At 29.5% G+C, this 18392-nt stretch overlaps 2 protein-coding genes across 2 annotated transcripts; one reads left to right on the top strand and one right to left on the bottom strand.

Moving 5' to 3' along the window:
• On the top strand, window positions 1–2654 carry LOC139491338 (putative leucine-rich repeat-containing protein DDB_G0290503). Its single transcript, XM_071278968.1, has 2 exons — window positions 1–79; window positions 1003–2654. The coding sequence occupies exon 2, from the start codon at window positions 1269–1271 to the stop codon at window positions 2463–2465; it is 1197 nt and encodes a 398-aa protein (XP_071135069.1). The 5' UTR covers window positions 1–79; window positions 1003–1268; the 3' UTR covers window positions 2466–2654.
• Window positions 2655–5400: 2746 nt separating this feature from the next.
• On the bottom strand, window positions 5401–17977 carry LOC139491337 (guanine nucleotide exchange factor for Rab-3A-like; the record flags this gene model as incomplete). The annotated part of the gene is given in 8 exon segments (XM_071278967.1): window positions 5401–10818; window positions 11978–12044; window positions 12637–12816; window positions 13544–13672; window positions 14442–14684; window positions 15890–15967; window positions 16322–16417; window positions 17776–17977. Coding segments are annotated over 8 exon segments (1066 nt in total), but the record flags the coding sequence as incomplete, so codon positions are not given.
• Between the last annotated feature and the right edge of the window lie 415 nt (window positions 17978–18392).

Genomic DNA, 18392 nt, shown 5'->3' with positions numbered 1-18392 from the left:
CTTTTTAACTTCCTGGTCGAACGACATGTTGAATAACTGTGAAGAAATGAACAAAAGGTGTCATACAAACAACTGAAAGGTATTTCGATAAAAAAAAATACTTTTTCAAATAAAATTTGTTAATAGAAACATTAATATTTTGAACTTATCCAGTATATTCATGATATCTAATGACTCTGTTGTTCAAAACTTTACAACTCCCTTATTTGATAACATATAGAGTCACATTTATTTTTTCATATATTTATACGTTAAAAATAGTAGTAGAAGTTAAAAAAAACATTTTTGAACATTAGCTAAATCAGACATCAGTATAGAAAATAATGCTACTTCAGACTGTGAAACGTTGAAGGTAAGACGTGAACCCATGCTATAGGTATTTGTTTACTTGATGATGCATTAAATGTTGTACTGTGATACCACTGTCCAAGGTTAGGGAAGGGTAGGCACCTTCAAACTAGATTGACCTTGTCACATTCTGTATGTGCCTGTCCCAAGTGAGGAACCTGTTATTCAGTGGTTGTCGTTTGATACTGTTAATCAATTATAATATTTGTTGTTCATTATTTTGAACATAAATAAAGGCAACAGTAGTATACCGGAAAAAACAAATCCGGGTAACAAACAAAACCTGAGGGAAAAGTATCAAATATAAGAGAACTACGACACAACAGAAACACAACACCGAAATTTAACACACACAGAAACGAATAATAATGTAACAATGGCCATTTTCCTGCCTTGGTACAGGGCATTAAAATAATGCAGTTTTCTCGTTTGAATTATTTTAAATTTGTCATTTTGGGGCTTTATTGCTGACAATATGCAGTATGGATTTTACTCTTTGTTGAAAATCATAGGGGGATTTTATATAGTTGCTTACTTCTATGTCATTTGGTCTTATGGAAATTGTCCCAATGGCAATCGTACCAGATTGTCTTATTTTTTTAATGTGAATCTTGTTAAGTAGACTAAATAACATATATTTTTATATTTAAATAGGTTATGGCATCCAGTAAACCTATACCATGTGGATTTTGTCAAGCACAAGAAGTAAACACTAAAGCTAAGTTCTGGTGTTATGACTGTGAAGAAGGATTATGCTCAACATGTTCTGGTCAACACAAAAAATTCCAAACACGTAATCATAAAACCATTGATATTGAAAGTTATAAACCATCCCTCCAAGCTATAGAAACGATATGTGATAAACATAACTAACAGCTTATCTTGTACTGCCACGGTCATATAATGCCTTGCTGTGATGAATGTGTTTCCATAAGTCATTCAAATGTACTGGAATAAAAAGTTTAGCTGGTGTGGTGGAGAAAACAAAATTTGAAAAATCAAAAGAATCTTTAGATAAAGATATAAATTCAGCCTTACACATCTTGATGAAAATTGTGAACAATAAATCAGGAAACATCAAAAGAGGAGAACAACAATATGAAAGCATAAAGAAAACAATTGCAAACTATCGAGAGAAAATAAATAATCATTTAGACCATCTGGAGGAGAAACTATACCATGAAATAGACACAATCCTGATTGAGCAAAAATCAGAAATATCAAATTTGATAGCTGAAATTAAAGAAAAGTCAGGAAAATTAAAGAAAATGAAAGACCAACTATCTGCAATCACAACACAAGTTTCCAAACTTCAATCTTTTCTAGGTGTATACCAAATTGGACAACAAGTACATCAATGTCAACAATATGTTGAAGATCTTGCAGATGATGACAGGGCCAAAGAGTTTGATATCAAAATGAAACAAAATGATGAAATAGACAAGACACTAAGTAACTTAGGTTCATTGGAATCCTTGGGAGAAGTTAACGTTATTGTTGAAAAAATAGTTATAACTGTAAACAGAAGAACAAGTGTGAGGAGAGGAGCACAAGTACAATCACGGGAACAATCGAACATAAACAGCATGACAATGAATATTGATGCAAAGATAGATATCAATATAGGGAAACAGATAAGTGACATGATTTGTTTGAAAGATGAAAGAGTTATAGTATTAGAAAAGTTGGGTAAAGTTAACCTACTTACTTCTGATGGCAAACTTGAGAAACAGTTACATATACATGGTGGTGCCTTCAGTGTTACACAGATAACTCAGGACACTATTGCCATAACTTATCATAAGGAGAAAGCCATTAAGATCTTCAATATGGAGAATGAAACAGTTACCAAAGTTATCCCATTAGACATTATATGCTGGGGATTATCATTCTGCAATAATTCCTTGACTGTAGGTTCGAGTACAAATGAAATCCGTATTATAGACTTGGAAGGAAATACACAGAAGTCAATTGAAGTTCAGAGTGAATCAAATCTGCAGTACCTTGTTACCTGTAATGACAGAGTTATCTATAGCGATTATGATGGTACAGTAGTAAAATGTGTTGATGGATCAAGTAAACAGATCTGTTTATATATACCGATACGTAATACATAAAAGGAGACAATTGTCTTTGTTGTCTTGTTATTGAGGAAAATTATGAAGTTAAACTGTACAGTATTTTAAATATAACTATGGAAACTAAAAATATCTATCATTCTTTTTAATATTTCTGTGTCTGATGTGGGTGAAATTTGATAAAAATTGTGTTTAATGGATTTGAATTAAATAAAAAAACAAAATATTTTTAGTATATCTAAATGCTAAAAAATTATGTCAAGAAGTCATTAGGGAAATTTTAAAATTTCATTTTATCTGTATTGTGGTAATCACAAAAATAAAACCAATCAATGCCTACAATATCCCTTTGGTATCTTTCATCTCAATTTATACTGCATGTAAAAAGGACAATTTTTTCAAAACAATAATATGTTCAAAATTTGTATAGGACACTAACTAGCCAAATAATCTCATTAAAATGGGATTAATGTGTCAATGTGTTAATTATCAATTTGTAGATGTTGACGTTCCCTTGTCACCATCTTATGGTGTTTATATCATTATATATATATCTCACTCGTGTATGTAACAACGTATTTGATATTAATGAAAGAAATCACTGAAATATTATTACAGCAGGGTTTTAAATATATATCACAAACTAGTCAAAACCTTTACTAAATTAATTGTATTATCAGTTCAAGGACATCATTCGTAAATTACAAGTCAACATGCAGACATCTTATACATTCATGTATTTCACATCCAATCTTAAATGGTAATATTCTTTACATAGCACAACAATGTCAGCATCCACCTCAAAAGCTAACCATACATTTAAACAGACTTATTCAGAAGGTATATAGCTTCAATACTGTAGTCAGGTCATTAAAGATGGCTAATTTTGGTATTACAGCCGATTTCATTGAGTGTGTAGGGAAAGGTAGAGTCCTTGGGTAGCTTGCTTGTTAGCTGAACCGTGAAGTCATCATTGTTGGGTAAGGTATACTATCCTCCTTTCGAAGTACTCTAGTCTTACAGACAGATAGATTGATTATCTGTCAAACTAGTCTACTTTTAAAGAAGGTAGTTTACCTAACGTAAGTATGACTTCACGGTTCAGCTAACAAGCAATCTAATCAACGATTCTACCTTTCCCTACACACTCAATGAAATCGGCTGCAATATTGATTCACTGATAGAGTCTCTGGGTCGTAAATAAACACATTTATTCTGAAACCAGTTGTTGGCATGATACGGGTTAAGTTCTTCTCATAAATTTTGTGATGGTATGATTTTAAACCCCTTAAGGGTGGGATTGTGCTTGAATATCATATAATGGAGTCATTTTGCTAAGTTATATTGTTACCCATTCTAACAACACACTATGACTTCATTTATGTGTGTATTGCTGTGTGTTTGTTTTTCTACATTGGCTAGAAGTATAGGATGAGGGTTGATATCTCACAAAACATGTTTAACCAAGCCTCATTTTTGTGCCTGTTCCATGTCAGGAGCCTCTTGCCTTTGTTAAGTCTTGTATGTTTCTTTAATTCTAGTCATATATATATTTCGGAGTTAAGCGGAAGCACGCCTTAAGGTACAGGGTTTTCTAGCTGTGTTGAAGACCCATTGGTAGACTTCGGCTGTTTTTTGCTCTGCAGGGCGCAGCTTTATACGATCGCAGAGGTTGAACCCTGAACAGTTGGGGCAAGTATGGACACAACATTTAAGCTAGATACAGCTCTGAATTTGGATTGAGATTAAATATTTCACACAACATAGGTTTCTGACACAGAATGAATGTGGTCTAAGAACTTAAACTTAAAAACTCAAAAATTTTAAATTGGACATTTACCTATTATGGTCCAATATCCAAAATCTAAATACATGGTTAGATTCAGCATATCATAGAACTCCAAGAATTCAATTTTTGATGAAATTAATTAATGTTAAAATTTTAGACCCTTTAGACCTCAATGTGGACCAATTTGATAACCGCGGCCAAATATTAAAAATCTAAATACATGGTTCCAGAAATCAAACCAAGTTTAATTTTTTACCCCAATTTGGACCAACTTGAAAACTGGGCCCATAACCAAAAATCTAAGTACATGTTTAGATTCAGCATATCAAAGAACCCCAAGAATTAAATTTTTGTTAAAATCAAACTAAGTTTAATTTTGGACCCTTTGGAAAGACCAAAAATAAGAACCTAAATACAGTTAGATTTGGCATTTACTTATACTTAAGGATGTACTTAGGTGAGGTTTTGGAATTTGTGTCAAATTTTCGGACTCCTTGGTGTTTTTCCATACAATTCAATGTAAAATATTTTGCCCCATAACACCCATTTATTTTTTCATGTAAGACTTAATAGCTCATGACATGTAATTTATCAAAATTTTAGAAGATTCTTGATTTTCTTTCTTTTATTTTGCGACCCAAATAATACCAATGCAAATATAAGGTAAAAGTCCGATTCAGCCTTTTCCCGCCATATTTTAAATCTCAAATATCTTGAAAAGGAGGTCCATGACCTATCAATATTTTTAGCTTATCTTTATCCTTAATTGATGCTCTACCAGCTTAAAGTGTCAATTTTAATTTCTTAATTTCTTAATTTTAACCTAATCTCACCTAAGTACATCCTTAAGTTCTAGTGCGAAAACCAAATGTCTTCCAACGACGACAAAAACGATGACACCAACGTCATACCAATATTCGACAACAAAAATTTCAATTTTTGCGGTCGTATAAAAAACAAATTAACTTATTTGCAGTAACTGTTTCAAATCAAATGCATTCTGGGTAATATTTTCAAAAGTGTACAACAAAACGTTGTGATTGGTGAAAACATCCGAAACAATTTAAACTCACCCAATGATATGGCTTTATATCTTCATTTTAAGATTTTAAATTTACTGTATTTCTTGATCTTTTTAAACATCATATTATACATGAAAGATTGCATTGAGTAATTAAGAAAGACTTTTTAAATTGTAAAACATGATTTAATCACTAAAATTCATTTGGAGATTTCATATTTAAATGCCCACTCCAGTTCACATCAGTCACTTAATATTAACAATTCTAGAATAATATATACATATATATGGCCACTATTTAAATGTTTTTAAGATCAAAAGATGACAAATAAAGGCAACAGTAGTATATATATAGAATAACCATACATTGTCTCGAAATATCAATGTTATTTGTACAAGGCTTAGAAACAGGTAGAAAGCAAGGCTGTGCCGAGCATTTCTACCTGTTTCAAGCTGAGTACAAATAACCGATTGATATTTTGCGCGATAAAATTTCCGCGAACCTGTATGTTTTATTGACGTCATAAATAAAACTCTACGGACACGCATTGTCAACGTCATAAACAAGGTGATATACGGTCAGTGACTGTATATCACATATGAATAGACAGTCAATGCAATTTGACTGCTCAAATAGGACAGCTGCAGTATATACCGCTGTAACAGTTAAGTATGTGATCTATATGATAAATTTTTTCTTTTCAGTCAATACTACACTGTAACGTGGTATGAAAATATTGTATACAAATATTCTTAAGTACCTACAGAAACACAACATGTTTTATCCCAAGCCCAAGTTGTCTCTTTTTGAATAAAATACAAATAGTTCTCTAAAGGCTTTCCTTAAACAATTGGCTTTATCTTATTAAATAGTTAGGTTAGGACATGCAATGCCATTAACTGTGAAGGTTTTACAGCAAAATGCATTTGTTAATTGACAATAAAATAATATAAATATATTTATTCACTAACATATTTCTTTCAACCTAATGCAACAAATTGGTATCACAATTGATAAAATTTACAATAACTTTATCATATATATAAAATAAATCCCAATTTTAAGGGCTCTGATCATTTTTCAGTCTTAACCATTTCTGTAATATGATTGAGACATTATAGTTTGATGGTTATGACAGATGAAACAACATATTTTAAGCATATAATGACACAAAAAGACTTTAGAAGTATATCAAAAGGTTCTATGCCAATATGATAAATTGATGAACCATGAAATAGTCTAGTGTGCAAAAAGTTCCTATACACTAAAATCAATCAAACGGATTGGACAATACAGGTAAGGATGACCAACTCGTTTATCTTTGTTTATGCATAAAATGCATATTTTTTAAATGGCTGCCCAATAAGACATTAATCATATCAAACAGATCCCCTTTGCATTAAAGCATATTTTAACATGCCTGAAATGTGAAAAATTTATATACAGAACTGAATAGGCTACAAAAAATGTCACTTAAATGATGTGATATATATGTGACCCAGAGCCTGCTCATGGTCAACGACTGAAATCAATGAAAGATGGTTTTTTTTAAATTCTGAATGTGATCAAATAAAGAGAAAAAAGGGGTAAATTAAAAAAAAAATACAAGGTCTATGGAAGCAAACTTGTAAAATATATTTTCCTTGAATCAGAAAAAAATATATCAAAATTCAAATGTCCTCAAAACCCTGTCTTAAATAACCATGACATGAAGATTATAATTATGATTTAAGATCTCTGACAGAACTGTTATATTTTGCAATTTTTATTTTTCAATGGCCAGCATTTTTTAATTATAATCTGGAACAATTTAAAATCAATAAGCAAGCTCAATTTTTAAAATCAGAGCAAATTTCAAATACAAAGAGTAATATTAATATTGAATATATTTTTTCGATTATAATAATATTTTTTCGATTATAATAAGTCAAATTTACAGAGTTTGATCGATGATAAGTTGAGTGTTAACCTTCTGTTGCACTTGTTAATACCTCCATAAATTTCATGACCTCATGCATTGGTGGGTAATTTTTTTTCGCTTCTTATTATCTATCCCTTTATTTAAGAATATTTTCATTATAAATGTGCTTCAAAGAATCTAAGAATATTTTTATTATAAATGTGCTTCACAGAATCTAGGAATATTTTCTTAACAGCCTTAACAAAACTGGTTATATATTCTTCTGCGAATTTCATATTCCAGAAAATTGAAAGTCAATATTTCAACAATTGCAATGTGACTGTACAACAGATACAACAAACTGCTGACTCAGTAATTAAATTGGACATAAAATATGATATAAGCACAACACGTAAAGCTATATACATAAAACAAGCACCTATATTTTTAATACATATGCTATCATGTAACAACCTCTATGTGCATATTATAATTATTTATGTGTTATAAAAATACAAATAAACTTTTTATAAAATTTAACATATGAGTATTAATGAGACAAAGTACACGTTTTCTGAATTTCATTTGATCTTTGAAAAATCACAACCTGTTAACAACATTAACAATTAACATTAACACAACTGATCATGATTAAGGTTTACATGATTTTTCTGATTATGGTTCTTTGTGTGATAACATTTTGTTTAATGATTTATGAGAATGCACATATTTTGTGTCTGTAAAACTCAACAATTTAAATTGAATGAAAAACAATAAAATTATTAATTTAACAAAATTTGTAAACTTTAACATCACATAAAATGAACAAAACAAATAACAAGGTGACCTTCATAAAAGTTTCAACATGATTTTAATTGCTTAACAGCAAAATTAATTCATATTTCCCATTATTTTGTTTAAAAATGGAAAATTTAGTTTTTAGTTTGAAACATTTCAGGGATATAGTAATACTGCTGCAAGGTTAGTATTTCACATTGTATTTTTTATAGTCACAACTGGGTAGCATTGCTTTATACAGCTAACAATTTTTTTAAATGCTTGTGTTAAAATTTAAATATTAAAACTTCACAACATGAATTTAAAATAGAAAACAAATAAAATCTCTTGTGCAGTATTGCCATTATGACACTCAAAGATAGCCTTAAAAATTCCTGATTTTCTAATTTCCTGATACCAGAAAACACAGTATACAATACAACACACGTGTTTTAAATAAGTGTTTATATGACATAAGTATATAATATATTACAACTGATATCAATATTTACAACTTATTTTACAACCTACACAAATAAATTACAATGAGAACACACAGAAGGCTGTATTACAATGAGAACACACAGCCTTTAAGGATGAATGGAACACATCAAAAACATAAACTTTTAAAAACAACTTACTGTAAATGCAGAAATTATTGCGATGTTTTTATCTATGTGAAAAATGCAACTGGGTAAATTAATTTACATAATTTAAATTCGCATTTAATAAAATTTTATATGATATAAACAGGATTTTTCATAATATGGCAAAAATTAAAACCCTGTTCTAGTCTAAAATGTCAAAATCTCAATAATAAATGCACGCAATAATTTCTGAATTTACAGAATTTTAATGTGCAAAATCAATGCTGTGTACATAGATCCTATATATAGCTATGTATGAGGGTCGAGATGGAGGTTCTTCATTTCTGTATTATCAAATTTTAGCCATTTTTCTTTGTTCTTTGTAAATTTTGCTCACTTTTCTATTTCCTGTATCTTTTTAGCCTATTTTTCTCTTTTCTTATATGATTAGGCCCATTTTTCTATAGCATGAGGTCATTATTTTCTATTATGTAAACCTCATTCCAACTCTCATTTCCTCAAAGCACATTTTATCACAGAGCTTTGTTATGCCTCACTATATCACAACATTGCTTCAACACTAAAATCCCTTAACCATATCTAAGTTTTCTATAAATGAAATCTAAAATTCCTGTGTTTTCTCTAATTCTACATGTTTTCCTCTAATTTCAAATTTCCTGCATCTGGACTCTGATTTCAGAATAAAAACTAATTTATTCATCTTAAACAAAAAAAAATCACTTTTAGTTTTAACTTACTGACAGAGACCCTGGAAAAAATTGGTAAATTGCGAAAAACTCACAAAAAAAAGAGGTATTAAATGATTTTTAAATACTAAACTAAAATACACATAAATATAGTACAACAGAAACACAACTTTGTAAAGTTTTACTATTGCATACATATGTGTTGGCACTAACTTATGGTTTTAGCTTAGAGACAAAAAAAAAATAGTTGTTTTGCAGTTCTTCAATGACATTTTTAAAAAGTTCTGAAATAAATAATACAAAATCATAAAAATTTTCCACAATTAAATTATCTGTGTATACCTGATTTCTCTTTTTTATACAGTTCTCCCTGATTGTAATTTTTGCAGGCTTGATCTACTAAGTTTTAAAGTCCTATTTCAAAATCAAGTTTAGACTAGCTATTTCATTATATAAAATGATGGAGGGTAGGGAGGGAAATTTTATTTATGAACAAGGATCTTGGGTCGTTTATTGTTATTTAAAAACATGGTCTAAAAAATTAAACACCCAGAACGAGATCCTATATTTAAGCAAAGTTACTCAAAGACAGAATGTAGCTTGTGTGCCGATTTTGGACATCCCACCCTATCATCCTACATTCCATATAATGGAATAGTCCTTTAAGTAAATTTCTTATTTTACAATAGTGTTAACATTTCTTACATTTCATCATGTTCATTTTTCATGTAAATGATAGGGTGATTTTATTTCAAGACAATCATTTTCTTGCTATTTTTTTACATTTTCACACACACTGTATACTGTTACAAATATTGCACACACTTATATTGAGTTTAAAAAATACTAACACAAGAGATCAATCTTAGAACCTTGGAGATAAAAAATAATTGCAGATATTCAATTTCAAGGCTAATTTCAACAGATACAGCAAAGTATTTAAATAAAATTTATCTTCTTAACAAGTTATCAATTTAGTGAAATTCTTGGTCTTTACAAATATTTGTAGTGCCATGAATTTAAATTTCATTTAAAAGAGATCTTTCAAGAGTTTTCTTATCAATGATCTGTGTCAAGCTTGATCAGCCCCAGTTTGAACCCTCCTTTTTTTTAAATTAAATTATGAACCAACTGTGGTCCTTAGCATAAGGATTTGAATAATACACAAATTTCAAATACAATAAAATGTTAGTTATACATTAATAAAACAATACAACACATTGCACAAGTACATATCACTATGACATTAAAATACACATATATGAGAATGAATTTCGTATTTTCACAATCAGTTTAAAAACACAAAATAAATGCTGTGAAAGCAGATATTCATTTGCACCAATAAAGATGTCTATACTGGCTTGAATAGAGAATATATCACTTTGTGGAGAATTCCATTATTCTAATTCTTCAAATTCCTTATTTTTCTCTCTGACCCCACATTGGTGTAAATTTGCCACATTATTTATTTAATACTGTTTTCTTTCTTCATCTTCTGGCAAGATTTTTGATTGAAGCCACTTTAAAACATCAGCATTTTCAGGAATATCCAAGTCTTGTTAAAGCCATCTTTTTCCGTAATCTTACCAATTCATAAAATACTTCCTTATCTGAAATGAAATAAACATCATTATTGATTGATTTTAGCACTACTCTGGGGCTAGTTTTTATTGCTGTAGTGCCAAGAAGTAACCACCACCCTTGGGTAGAAAAAAAGACTCAAAACATCAATGTTGACAGGCTTATGATATGGTTGCCTTTGCCTCCAAAAAATAACCTAAAAGATTGTTTTGATTGCATTTTGTAAGTTGAAACATAAGTTTACTATTTTTCTCCTGTAAAAATTGTTTAATAGATTTTGGAAACAATTAGCATGATTATATGACACTGAAGATCAAAATATGTACATGTATGTTGCCTATAATTACTTTAATCCACTTTATTTGAACCTCAGTGGATTGTTTCCTCATTGGCAGTTATACCACAAATCTTTATTTTTTTTTATGATACTGTTGTTGAAATTAAGACCATGTAGTCACCGAGACAAAAAATAAACAAAAAACTTTAATGTCTTAAAGAACTCTATGTTTCATGTGCATTTTGCCTTTTCAACCTGTTTGCTATGGCTAGCGTACCCATGTTACTGTCTTATTTTTAACAATATAAAATACATGTGCTTATCTTCTTGTATCTATTGATTGTATCAAATAATCTTTGACACAAAAAAATATGTCCAATTTACATGGTGGACAAACAAAGTTTTATCCATCGTTTTAATGAAGCAAAATCCTGGATTGTAGTGTACTTTTACTTTGTACTTCTTTCCTTTCCACTAAAACAGTTAAATATTGTATGTTACACAGAAAAATTATTCACCATTTTAATTCACTGCATATATAAATGGATACATTTCTGTGCCTTTCATTAAAAAAAATTAATGTCCAAACAGAACATTTGCACAGAATTTTATTCATTTGGCTTCCACAGTCATATGAAAATCTCTGACTAACAAATAGTATTCTAGTCACTGAATAGACAAAAATTGTCAGATGTTATTTGTTTTGCATCTTGTTTGAATGCAAAATTTTATGGTTTAAGTCAATACCATAGAAAATGCTTAAATTTTTATTTTTTAAAAGATATTTTGATCATATTTTGTTCAGAAAAAAAAATCAAATATGATGATCCCCTTGTAATTTTGTTGGTAAAAATATCAAAGACTACAGATTTTGATGGTAACTGTTTAATGTAAGAACTATATTAACCTACCTTCATTTTTAACTAAACCTTGTTGTATATATCTAATATAAGTATAATAATCACATACAGCTGCAATCTGTAAATAACACAGAAAATGAAATTAAAATATGGACATTTATATATATCATTCTGCCTCATTGACATATACCCCACATCTTGTACTTATATTGCAATGAATTTTTAAATATTTTATTGTGTAACCCTGACCTACATTTTAAATAATAATCATTTCAAAATCTAATAAAAAAAAAGAACAGAGTTCCAAAGCCCAAGAGTTGCACAAATTTTAACTGCCAATGGGCAATAACAATAAGATATTTTTTTTGTTCTTTAAATTTTTTTAAACATACATGTATCTAACAGAAATTAAGGCTTGAGAGCAAATGCAATACCAATTCTAATATAGTTAATATTCCCAAGGGACATACAAAAAATTTATAATTGATCTACACTGATATTCAAACTTGTCTTAGATATAAATCTACGATTTAAGTGTCATAAATATCTAGCAAAAATTGTACACATGAGAGCACTAACAAAGGATTTTCCATATATTTAATTATGTTTCTCGTTGCTAATGCCCCTTTAATATTTCCAAGAGAAAAACATCACAAATTGCACAGACTTTTGTGTACCTAAAAATAGAACAGCTTTTAGTATATACATACCCTATTTCTACACAGCTGAGATATAGAATACCACTCTGGCTCATCACCTAATCTAATTTTGTAGTTACATAGTTTATTATTTTCGGTTAATCTACACTTCCTTGGATATGAATTGTCTCCTGGGATTGGTTCTATTGCTAAGGAATTGTTACCTACACATTCCTGCACTCGTTGTGATAACTGGAAAAGAAAAAAGATATTTGTATAATTCTAGAAAATCAAAACCATACATTTATGTGTCATATTTGTTTTTTGTAAATTATTATGTTTTTATGTTTTATATTGGGCCATTTGTTTTAACTATTTAATTTTTACATTTTTTACCTTGGGGCCTTTAAGTAGACTATATTATATAGGTTTTCTCATTGTTGAAGGACATATGGTGGCCTATAATTGCTTAGTATCACTTTATTTCAACTCTGGATGATAATTGACTCTAATGCAATCATATCCCATCTTCTCATTTTTTTAATATAGTTTTGGAAACAAAGTTTTGGAACATTTGACAGTTCCTGTCTTCCACAAATGAATTGTAAAACCTCTGGATACGAAGCACTTGAAATATCACATTTTTTCAGAAACCTTCATTTAGTAAAATTGATTGCCAGTAAAATATATTGTCTGTTTCTTGTGTGTCCCATATCAACTTTCGTTCCAGTAACTAAATGTGAAGACTTTATAATTAGTCTTTCTCTCAAAATATTAACTTTAATACTAAAACAATGATTTTAAGGTTTCATGCATTACCATTACTACAGAAGTTTGAACATCATATGTTAATTTTGTGATATGTTTTTTTTAACATTGATTGTTTAACTGGAACATCTCTTTTAATCATAATTCAAGAATTAACAACATTTAAATAAATATATCAAGACTCATTAAAAAAAACATTTCATGTACATACCTTTGTATTTGCAAAATTTAAACATGGTAAAATATCTTCCATATAAACCCTAGATAAGTATCCATCTTTTCTTTCCATCAGGGGTGATCGTCTCCAGGCACAAAACTCATCAAAACATACTTGGTCAATCTGAAATACATTGTATTTTTATATTTTATAAGCAATATTAAAATATTATCATTGACTAGATAATTCTAAGAACATGTTTTTATATGATGCATATTTATATGTAGTAAAGTGAATACATGTTGCATCAAATGTGTTCTTCAAATTTTTATTCAAGTTTTCTTTCCATAAAATATTTGCATATATCTAAATATGATTTGTTAAGCCATGGAATTGATTGCATAAAATAATGCCCACTTTTTGCCAAACAGATTTCCGTCTACAAAGAAAGATAACTCATGTGGACCTGTAAATAAACATTTTAAAAATAAGATTCAACAGATTTGGAAAATCTAGTATTTATTATTTTCTAGCTTATAAAGCTTGATTGGGCTATGTAAGTCTGACAAATCTATATCCCTAATACATTTTGCAAAAGAAATTTAAATACCTGCAATATTGCAGCAGAAAACTTTTCAGGGAAATAAATGAAGAAATTTAGTTTAATATTTCCATAAAAAAAAACTAAACTTGTACATTAATTTCTTAATGTATTATATTTCACATTTAAAAGTAAAATAATAAAGCATAATAATACGCTGCAATTTTTCTAAAATGGCACTTTAACATAACAAGCTATTTCTTCTTTAAATAATTGTCAAGGGAGATAATTTTATACTACCTTATTGAGAATATATAGCAGGATAAAATTATCTGCCTTGGCAAATTTTTTTTAGAGGCTAGGATCGTAGATTAGCAAAACTGTTTATGTGTTTAGAAAAAAATATCTCACCTCTTTACACCTGTCTGTTTTAGCATCTTGTTCTGCTATTGCCCCTTCTCGAGCCTCTTTAGTGAACTCATGGTGACTGGTAGATCTTCGATGTGTTTTCCAAAATGGTTTCTTACTTTCTTCCTTCTTCCGCATTTCAACTTTGGAATCAATCTGTGGGTGTAGGTGTTTGTTTGGGGAGCTAGGGGTGGATGTAAGGACCAACTGTTTCAATGCCTTTAATTCTGCTTGCAAAACATCAATCTGCAAAAATAAAACGTTTTTGGTTTAAAATCAGATTTGGAAACAATTTAGTCGGTGTTGTCAATCATACTACAAGTTCCTCTTTTGTCAATATAATTTTTTTTAACAAAAAGCCAAAATATAACAGTCTTACAATTTGCATGACCATAGCTAAGTGATTTTCAATTTTTTTTCCCATGATGTTTCTTCAAGCATGCACTGAAGTAATGATCTATATAAGTTGATGATGGATGCCTATTAAATTTCTGGAGACAAATTAAATATATTTTTAAGATACTTAATGAATGGCTGTTATTTATTTTGAATTTATTGAACCATAAAATTAATTTTTGACTCTTCACATTGAATAATCTGCAAAGCGGATTATTTTAAATGTGAAGAGTCAAAAATTAATTTTATGGTTCAATAAATTCAAAATAAATTATTGCCATTCATTATAAATAAATTTATATATCAAAAATAAGGCTCAAAGATGTATATTAATACGAATAACAACGTACAGATGTTTGCGTATGAATACATTTAATGTTAGAGTGGGCGTGTCACCATAAAAATTGTTATTAATAACATTGAAAATAAAGCTAATTCTTTTAACCAATCAGAAGACAGTAAATACACCAAATTTATTTATAAACATGTACAGGTTTTTATGAGTATTAACTCTGCTTTGTTCTTGACCAAACCCTGGATTTTTAAGTGCTAGTTCACAGGAAGACATGTCATCCTATCAAATGCATTGATCCAATTCCTGTCCAACCAGTTTTTGATTTTACTAGTTCAGTCTGTACAAATATGGTAAAAGTGTTTGTTTCATCTTAGTTTCCAATATTTTTTCACAGTGTCTTTGAAAAACTATTATGAATGAATGTTTGACTTTGTTATATTTTTTTATTATTTTTCAATCTGTCTTGATCTATTGTTTTTTTTTATTCTGAAAACTCTTTCAAATATTATACTGTCATAGTGATTTTGTTAATAAGTTTTTTTTGGTTGAAATTTTTGTTTCTGTTTAAAATGTTTGTTTGTCTTCATAACCTTAGTAACTGGCTTACAAATAACATGAATAATATCAACATAGAACTGTAAAGGGAAATAATCATACTTAGAAAACTTGAATTGTTTTTTTTTTATTTTGAAGGGGAAATAAATGTTTTTCTAAGTATTTTTCTTTAAATTGAACACTGTTTTTTTGTTATTAAACAAACCTGTTCATTTGCTTCCTTTAATATTTTTTCTGAATGCATTCTTTTGATATTAGCATCTTGCACCATGTTGTTGGCTTCCTGTTGTAAATAAAAAAAAAAATATTTGGTGCAATTATCATGATTATAAATGATTATTATAATTTGGGTTAAAGATATATCAATTTAAAGAACTTCTGACATTCTTTGAACAAGAAGAGATATTTGACTATATTCCTGAAAACATTATAACCTAATTCTATGAGTAGTACTGAAAACACATGAAGTATTTGCCACTGGAATATATAGATTCTCTAATCTCAAACATAATAATATGGTTTCCTTTCCCTCTAAATCAAAATTACATTTGGTAAGATTTCTTTAGAACTGTTCAGATAACCTGAAAAAGGCCAGCTGTTAGAACCTCTTGCTTCCCCCATTAAATTTCTTACTTACCTCAAAAAGACTGGCTGTTAGATCCTCTAACTCCTCTCCCATCTGATCTCGTACTTTCAATAACTTGTCACATTCTTCATCTTTCAACTTAAGTTCCTGGAAAAAATTATTTAATTTTATTTAAAGGCTTTTCAAATGTACAATAATGTTTTTCATTTTGCAGTTGCACAATTTATCACTGTTACATGATTTGTCTACTTGCAAGAAATACAAAAATAAGCTGATTTAGAGCATTACCTCATACCATCATAATCTGACTAAATGAGACATACAAGAAGACTAATTTCAGGGGTTGTCGTTTGTTTGTGTGGTACATATTTGTTTCATTCATTTTTTGTAAATAAATTAAGCTGTTATTTTTTTGGTTTGAATTGTTTTACATTGTCATTTCGGGCCTTTTGAATCTGACAATGCTGTACAGAAACCTATACTAGTTGTTAATTTCTGTGTCATTTGGTATCTTGTGGAGAGTTGTCTCATTAACAATCATACCCCATCTTCTTTTTTATAATTATTATTTCATCAAGTCTTATATCTATTTTATCCTGCAGGTTAATTTAGATGTAATTCTAACAAATGAATCAGCCAATTATTACTTTATTTGGGTAATGCAAAAACAATGTCCCCTCCCAGGCAAAACATTGAATGAGAATTTACATTTACAAGGGACTGGTTTAGAATTGAGAGATGTCGAGTGAATTTCAAATCATGTTTGGAAACTTTCATTCTCTGTAGGTAAAAATTCCACATAAATCACCTAACATGAAGAAACTCAAACTAAGACTATTAAATTTTTAATGTTATATACTAACTATCTTTTCAGTTCATTATTGAATAAGGCTTTACAGAAATAGGTAAACTAATAAAATTGAGCAATTTTCTATGTCTATAAGGACTACACATTCCATACAAATTGCAGAATAGCATACTGCCACTGTGCAAACTTATAATAGCCTTCAACGTCAAGGTTAGCACGATTTAATAACAACATTTTCCTATAATAACATCTTTTATCGTCCTTTCCTACGCCTATATCACCCTGCTCTGTCGCTCAGTAATTCTCGTATCAAGACTTCAAAACGAGACCAGGCATTATCAGCGACGTCACAATGTGAGAGGAGAAGTTATCAGCGACGTCACAATGCGAGAGGAGACGTTATCAAGCTTGCTTTCATCAAGCGTAAAACTGTCTTAGGGAGAAGCAAAAAGACCATTAAAAATAGAACGATAAACAGATAATCGGGTTTTATCTTATATCAGTACCGTTGTGCAAATTTTTAGACTGATATAATTTTTTCCTTATCTGCATAGTATCACCTATTCTAGACGATCCGGTACGTAGTAAATTTGCTGGTTGGTCCTCTTTATAGACTTTTATATATATATATAGTATATTCATGTATGCATGCTCAGTAAAAGCTATTTTCAAAATAAAACAAATATTGTAAATTAACCTCTTGAGCTTTGTTGAGTTCTGACTGAAGTCTAGAATATGCATGTTCTTTTGCTATCTCCATTGTTTGACTTCGTTTTCTCTGAGCAGCAAATTGAAAGTCATTGGGTAAAATCTCGGACATGGCATGGCGTAATTCACCTCTAGGATGGGTCCTTCTCTTGACCTCTGTAGGGTCATAGTCAACATTAAAATCATCTGGTCTGAAAATATACAATAGAACAATTATAACATTTATAAATTTGTCTATTTTGCAAACATTAATCTTAATGTGATCATTTTTATGAGCTTGAGGGTGTATTTCAAATTTTTGGTAAATTTATTTCTCGAGTCAACTTTTTAGCTTCTTTTTCTTCCAGACAGTTTTTTTTACAACAAAAACTGTTATACAGTCATTCATAAATAGTTTGCCATATTCATAAAATTTTTAGCAACCCACTCTAAAAAAGAAAAGAAGAAACAGTGCTAAAGGGCAATAACATGAATAAATAAGGTGTTGCTTGTACCAGTAGCGGATCCAGGGGAAGGATTCTGGGGGTTGGAACCCCCCTTTTTTTTTGGACGATCAATGCATTTGAATGGGGACATATAGTTTTTTTTAAAGTTTTGAATCAAACA

Source organism: Mytilus edulis, chromosome 10 (genome assembly GCF_963676685.1).
Source record: "Mytilus edulis chromosome 10, xbMytEdul2.2, whole genome shotgun sequence".
Classification (NCBI taxonomy): Eukaryota; Metazoa; Mollusca; class Bivalvia; order Mytilida; family Mytilidae; genus Mytilus; species Mytilus edulis.
Note: the sequence above shows the minus strand (reverse complement) of the source record. Positions and strands in the feature narration are given on the sequence as shown.

What these genes read in the sequence shown, in the direction of transcription:
- LOC139491338 (XM_071278968.1), top strand. Translation starts at nt 1,269, where the DNA reads ATGTGTTTCCATAAGTCATTCAAATGTACTGGAATAAAAAGTTTAGCT.